At 58.8% G+C, this 7,007-nt stretch overlaps 1 protein-coding gene across 1 annotated transcript; it reads left to right on the top strand.

Annotated features, from left to right (window-relative positions):
* Positions 1-3,209: 3,209 nt before the first annotated feature.
* Positions 3,210-6,490, top strand: LOC142050977 (forkhead box protein J1-like). Its single transcript, XM_075080177.1, has 2 exons — positions 3,210-3,726; positions 5,598-6,490. The coding sequence occupies exons 1-2, from the start codon at positions 3,226-3,228 to the stop codon at positions 6,396-6,398; spliced, it is 1,302 nt and encodes a 433-aa protein (XP_074936278.1). The 5' UTR covers positions 3,210-3,225; the 3' UTR covers positions 6,399-6,490.
* The last annotated feature ends 517 nt before the right edge of the window (positions 6,491-7,007 follow it).

The raw sequence follows: 7,007 nt of genomic DNA, 5'->3' as shown, positions 1-7,007 counted from the left end.
GTAGGTGATGAGATGCGTTTCTCTAGACCTTTCTACAATTATCCTCTGATTCGGAGCTACTACGCTGGTCATCGACAGAAACTGGAGCGTTTATCAAGGTAGGACGTGCAGGAAAGCTCTAGAGCAGTTCCGCTGCAAATTCAGAAGCGGCAGCAAGTGGCTGCCGGCGAGCGCACGGCGATGGAGAGGAGCCGGGAGGAGGCTGTGCCCATGCAGCGTGCTGCGAGCAAAGCCACGAGCATCCTCCGCCGTGGCTCAGGAGAGACGGGATTTTGGCGTGGGTGATGCCAGCGCTGCCCTCGGCCACCCAGCAGGGACGAGGGGTGGGCAGGAGCTGCCAGTGCCGGCAGCGTGGCGTGAAAAGCAACGGCCCCTTGCCTCGCAGGGCAGCCCCTTGTTCCAGGGATCCACCCGCCAGGGATTGAAGGAAGGAAACCAGATTGCTGCTTACGGCTTTGCTTTGAGCGTGTTTTGGATTTGAAGAGCGCGTTTAATAAAGGGTATCTTATGTCAACAAAGTGTCCAGAGTCGTTCTGTGGTTACAAGGCGAGGGCAGTCGGGGTCTTGGGGGCTCGGTGGGTGGAAACCCTTTCTGGCTGGGAGCATCCACCCACCCGTCCCCCTGCACCTCCCCAAAACCAGCCCAGCTGCTTCAAGTCTCCTAAACACTTCCCAATGTCCCTTTCAACCCGCATTACCGACCCATCCTAAATCCTGCCTCCTCCGAGCCCTGCCAGGATGGAGAAGGTGCAAATGCAAACGAAACCTCTGCAGGGAGAGCCTGGCCGGGGGTAGCGGCAGCTTCCTGGTGCGGGGTGCGGGTGGCCGGGCAGTGGGCACAGGCGCCGGGGCCCCGGCACTGCGAGGACGGATGAAGACACCCAGAGGGGACCTTTCCTGGAGGGGAAGGGGAGAAGAGGAGCGCTGAAGAGAAATCCCTCCAGCGCCGGGGAAGAAACCTCGTGCTGGGAGCTGATGCCTTGAAGGTGAGAAGGGCTGTAAGGGGGGGTTATAATTTGGTTTTAATGGAGGGGCTGATGCGTGGTGGGGGGAAGCACCTTGCGGCAAGTGGGTTGCTCGCAGACAGCCCCATCCTGCGCAGGGGGAGGGTGGGGATGGGAGCGCTGAGGCCTGAAGTGCTTTGCTGCAGGCTGCTCAGGAAAGCCCTCGAGCTCTTGCTGCCTTCAGGTGTGTTTTTGCAGAGGCAGGCCCTGCTCCCGAGGGAGGTGACTTGTTAGAAGGGCAGCAAACTGAGGGTTGGGGTTGGTTTCTGGCTGTCGGTCTGCTGAAAAGGGAGATAGAGATTCCCGCTCCCCTGGGAGTCGCCTCCTCCCTCCTCCACGGCTGGTCCCAGCACCCGCCAGCTCCCAGCCTGCGGCCGCTGGGGAAGGGCGCGAGCAGAGGGGACTCTGCCCGTGTGCTGGGGAGAGGGTTTGACCCTCCCAGCTCGTCTGGCCCAAACCCCCGGGGGTCCTGGCAGGAAAAGCCCTTGTTGTCCGCACCACTGGTGGCAGCAGCAGCCCCCGAGAGCGGGTCTGGCCGCCCCCCTGCCCCTTGCTCTCAGGGGTCCTTCCCCCGTGGGGCAGTGGGCAGGAGGAGTGCCTGGTGGTTAAACCTTCCCGGAGACACCCCGAAGCCCCCCACCCCGCAAAGGGCAGGCCTTACAGTGTAAGGGGAAAGCAAACGGCTTCCCTTGGCTTTCATGGCTGCTCTTGGCCCCCTCGGTTGGGGTGCTGGGGGTCCCTCCCTGGTCTCTGTTAAAGCCCTTGGGCGGGCAGTGGTGGGGCTTGGGGAGTTCGTAGAGAGACATGTGTCTGTAATCCTTCTAATTAAATAAAGGCAGGCCCCATCCTTGAATCTGGGGCTCTACCAGCCCCCCTCCCCCCTTCAGCTTTGCCCTGGTCACTGTGGGCTCCTCAGGGTCACAAGTGGAGGGGGGTCCCAGGCAGGAGGGAAGGGCTGGGGCTGCCCCTGCACCAGCCCCACGGGGGCACCAGGATGTGGGGTTTGGGATTGCTGGGGATGGATTTGGCACTGGGTGCGGGGTACGGTGGGATCCCGCATCCTCCCTGCCACCTCCCCGCGTACCCCAACCCTGCCCATCCCCACCCCGGGGCTCCGTCCCTCAAATAGCCGAGTCTCAGCCCAAACTGGCAGGTCCACTCCACCTCCCCATGGCCATGCGAGGACCAACCGCAGGGCCAGGAGCTGTGTTATTGTTATTTTTGTTGTTATTTGCATTCCCTCTGCCGCTCCCCCCAACCACTGCCGTGAGGGTTTCTGGGCTCTCCCTTACCGGGGGCACAGGAATGTGCAAGGGCTGGGTGGTGACACTGGGGATCAGGCATCCAAACAAGCTGTCGCCCCGCTGAGCCTTATTCTGGGGGGAAAAGCCTGTTTTGAGGGAGCAGAGCGGGTGATTCCGCTCCACCCACACCCCCTGACTGTTGGTCGCAGCATCATTCGAATGACGGAACCCTCGGCCCCAGCTGCCCCAGTGCAGCCAGTGCTGGGCTCCTCGGCCTCGGGGGCCTCTCCTCGCCCAAAGACACGCGAGTTTGGGCTCACAGCCCGGCAGCGAAGCCGGACACCACAGCCCCAGCCCGGGAATAACGGACGCCTGGATCCACCGGCTCTCGCTGAGTAAGGGTGTGCTTGGGCTGGGCCTGTGCCCCCTCCCCGGGTTGTTTTAGGGGCGCTAGGTGAAGGGAGAGGCAGAAAGAGCAGGAAACCAAGGGAAGCTGGTAGCAGGAGGGGAACGTTAAGATATTTTGGCGAGGTGGTGTAGCCTGAGATTTTGTCCTGCTAGCAGCAGGTGGGAGAATCATTCTTGCTTTGCGGGATGGCAGGGCTGGATTTTGGCTGTTTGAGGGGGGTTTGGCTGTTTTTATTCTTTCTTACTTTGGCTGAAGGCTTGTTGGGCAGCACTGGCCTGCTGGGGTCTGGGTGACACCGTGGCACAGGGGTTTGAGGGAATTTCCCTGAGTTTGGGGCTGCTCAAGCACCCTGGGGGAGGTGTTGTGGCTCCGGTGCGCAGCACCCTGGGGATGGGTCTCGCCCAGCGGCACCCGGAGCACCCAGGGCCAGCCCTGCCCGGGTGCCGGAGAGCAGCTGCGCTTCAGGGAGCTTCAACCCTCTCCCTGTTGCTGTTGCAGGATCTGCCCCATCCCCTCCCTTCCCTTCACGTGCACCCCGTGAAAGCAGGAGCTGCCGAAGTGCCGAGGCATGGCTGAGGGGTGGCTGCGCTGCCTGCAGGCAGGAAAGGACGGAGGGCCGGAGGGCAGCGTGGGGGACTCAGACGACCTGGACGACAGCCTGACCAGCCTCATGTGGCTGCAGGACTTCTCGATCAGCGCCTGCATGGGCAAGTCCTCCTGCTGCCCCAGTGACCCGGACCCCCAGGACTGTCACAGCATCCCCAGCTCTGCCGCGCCGTGCTCGCCCCCGGCCGCCGACCCGGCACGCATGGGCATGCCCCACACTCCCTGCAAGCCCATCTCCTCCTCCACCTTGAGGACGGCGCACCACCCCACGGCCGCGCACCCTCAGCTCGTGCAGGACATTGACTACAAGACCAACCCACACATCAAGCCACCCTACTCCTACGCCACCCTCATCTGCATGGCGATGGAAGCCAGCCAGAAGCCCAAAATCACCCTCTCCGCCATCTACAAGTGGATTACTGACAACTTCTGCTACTTCCGACACGCCGATCCCAACTGGCAGGTACGAGATTTGGAGACTTCTTGCCTTCTCCCCTCTCCCCACGGGGCTGGGGAGGGCTTTCCACAGCCCCCACGGTGCAAGGCAAGATCCCGCGGGGATGCTGGATCCCTCTGGCAGGAGAGCGATGCCGGCAGCCGGCGGGGAAGGGCTGTAACGGGAAAGAGCTTGGGTGTGCAGAAATGCCACGGCCATGAGGGCGGCGGAGGGAAGGAGCCATTCTAGGGGAGAGCCCGGGGCCCTGTTGGGAGCGGGGAGGTACCCACTGGTCTGCTGGTCCCTCCGGCTCCTCTTGGTGCTGGGGCGAAGGCGTCTCTGTGCCCAGCTCCACCTTCCTGGCGCTCTCGTGGGGTCCCCAGTCCCTCGGGGGTGAGCACACATGAAATCGCCAGGCCGAGTGCCTCTGGGGGCTGAGGAGCAGGTGTAGGAGAGGGACGGAGCCGACCCCCAGGCAGATTGTTGCACAAATCCCTCGCTGCAGAGGTCCAGAGCAGAAATGCTGCTGCTTTCCAAGCAGGGCAGAGGGCAGGTCTCCTGACCCCGGGACAGGCAAAGGAGGCTCCATCACTGTGACGAGCCGGTGAGGCCTCAGAGGGAAACCCAAGAGAGGTCAAATAGGGCTGCTGTCCCCAGCCAGCACAAGCGTGCCCTCGGGGGGCAGGGGCCAGCTCCCCCACGCTCACCAGCTCTGGGGACAGCCTGAAGCACAGGGGCTTTTCCCAGCCACCTTGGCTCGCTGCCCTCCTCCGGCACACGACGGGACCTCCGGCACGGGGGGCTTTCTCGGCTGTGGCAGGGCAGGAGGGACCCGGGAGGCTCGTCCCTCTGCTCGGGTTATTTGCAGCCCGCGCCCGCAGCACGCCAGCGATCCCGGCAGCGGTGCTCGCCCGGGCAGGGCAGGGCGACGGCGCTGCAAACCCCCTGCCCGGGTGCTGCCCACCTTCTCCCTGCGCAGGGCGGTCGCCAGCGCCTCTGGCAGCCCAGTGCTTTCTGTTCTTCTTTTTTCCTTTTTTCTTTATTCTTTTGTCTTATTATTATTCTTTATTCTTTTTTCTTTTCTTATTTTTTCTACTTTTTATTTCTCCTTTTTCTTTTTTCTTTTTTCTTTTTTCTCTTCTATTTATTTTTTCTTCTTTTTTATTTATTCTTTATTCTTTTTTAATTTTTTTTCATTTTTGTTTTTTCTCCTTTTTTTTTCTTTTTTTCTTATTGCTTCCCTTGCCTCCCTCTCTCTTTTTGGTCTCTTCTCTCTTCGGTTTGGTCTCTTCTTGGCTGTGTTCTCATCCCCTCTCCTCATTCCCATACATGAAGACAGCCTGGAAAGGTCATGCCACCTACTCTGGGGGGAGATGATGGAGATATCCCTGTGGGAGCTGAGTGCTTTGGAAAGGAGCCAACACACCCGGGCTTCAGCCCGGAGGAGGGGTTTTGGGGGTGGCGGGGGGGTGCGGTGTGGGTGTGCGCATGTTTTTCAACAGCTCTAAGTGTTCAAGCCTTGGTTTTCCTCTTCAGCACTACGGGTTATGGATAAATAAGCATAAAGGTATCTAGGCAACATTACAAAAAAAACCACCCACCTCTACCATATCCAATCTCTTAATCCAGTCTTAGCTTTGTGGAGTCCAACGCTGGGGCATTTACCCAATAGCTGAGTTTCCTTTCGAATTAGTCACATCACTCCAGGCACATTCAGGGCTTCAGAACCACTCGACTGAGGCTGCCTGGCCTATGGTTTCCCGGGTCCTCCTTCTTCCCCTTTTTGAGGATTAGAGTGACATTTGCTTTCCTCCAGTCCTCGGGCACCTCTCCTGTCCTCCACGACCTTTCAAAGATAATGGAGGTTCAGCCTTGGTTTTTTCCTGTTTTGGGTCTAGAACTCCATCCGACACAACCTCTCCTTGAACAAGGGCTTCATCAAGGTGCCCCGGGAGAAGGGCGAGCGAGGGAAAGGTGGGTTTTGGAAGCTTGACCCCCAATACGCCGGCCAGCTCAAGAGTGGTGCCTTCAAAAAGCGGAGGATGCCCCCGGTGCAGATCCACCCAGCTGTCACCGACAGAGCCCAGCAAGAAGCACAGAGCGTCGCCAGCCCGGCCACTTCAGCTTGCGCCTCCAGTAACAGCCTCAACGTCAGCGTGGAGCTACAGCAGCTGCTGAAAGAGTTTGAAGAAGTCACCGGTGACCAGAACTGGAACCCAGCGGATGGCAAAGCAGGGCACAAGCGCAAGCAGCCCTTGCCCGAGCAAACGGCCAAGGCACCTCGGCTTTCCAACCCTGCCTTGCTGACCCAGGAAGAGCAGACTGAGCTGGCATCACTGAAAGGCAGCCTTGACTGGGAAGCCATCCTCAACACCACCCTGAATGGAGACTTCTCCACTTTTGGGGACCTGGAGCTCACGCCTCCCATCAGCCCCATAACACGCGACCTGGACTTGATGCTACACGGGCACCACATCGCCTCTCCCCAGGGGCAGGAGCACGTCCTCACCGAATCCAACCACGACAACCTGGACTTGGATGAAACCTTCATGGCCACGGCCTTCCTGCAGCACCCCTGGCACCAAGGGGCAAACGATTACCTCTCCAACTCCGGCAACGTGGAGGAGGTGTTTGAACTCAGCGACGGCTCTTTGCCAGCAGATGTGAGCGACTGGAGCAGTCTGGTGTCCCTCTTATAAGGGGCCAGTCACTCTCCAAAGCCCGCACAGGCTTTAGTAGGATGCTCCCCCAGAGCTGCTGGGACTTACAAGGGACAAGAGTTTCTAGAGACAGAGACATTCACAGGGACTTTTACCAGCTTCATTGTAAGATTATTCACAGAAACACCGCGGGGAGAAAAAACCAACACCACAGGAACAGCTTGATAGAGCTTTAAAGGCCACGTCAGAAGTCTCTAGTCCGTGAGTTTCCTCAGGAGAAGAAATACAACACTGCTTATTTTTTTGCTTTTAAAGGAATACATGTGAATTGTCTTTTTCTTTTTCCCCGTGGCAATGGACACGGCCTACGTTCCTTCAGGGCTAACAGAGCACCCGCTAAATCCCATCCAAGACATGAGATCCTGGTGGCTTAGGGCTCGACAGACTAAGTGCAATTTTCTCACCCCTTCGTCCCTCTGTTTCTCTCTCTCTTTTTCCTATTTTCTGCCTAGGGTAGGTCATAGGTATAGTGTGATAATTAGCTAGCAAGTACGTAGAGGTCCCTTCTAGATCCTCTGAGTTCAACCTCCCTCCTAGGGAGGTTCTACCTAGGGAAGAACAAAACGTTTATAAATTCAGCAAGTCTGC

The sequence above is a fragment of the Phalacrocorax aristotelis genome, unplaced genomic scaffold (genome assembly GCF_949628215.1).
Source record: "Phalacrocorax aristotelis unplaced genomic scaffold, bGulAri2.1 scaffold_177, whole genome shotgun sequence".
NCBI classification, from domain to species: domain Eukaryota; kingdom Metazoa; phylum Chordata; class Aves; order Suliformes; family Phalacrocoracidae; genus Phalacrocorax; species Phalacrocorax aristotelis.
This window is presented reverse-complemented; position numbering and strand designations above follow the sequence as displayed.

Excerpts from the sequence above, each read along its gene's own strand:
- LOC142050977 (XM_075080177.1), top strand. The coding sequence starts at position 3,226 with ATGGCTGAGGGGTGGCTGCGCTGCCTGCAGGCAGGAAAGGACGGAGGG. Across the intron at positions 3,727-5,597 it reads ACGCCGATCCCAACTGGCAG|AACTCCATCCGACACAACCT; the intron begins GTACGAGATTTG and ends TTTTGGGTCTAG.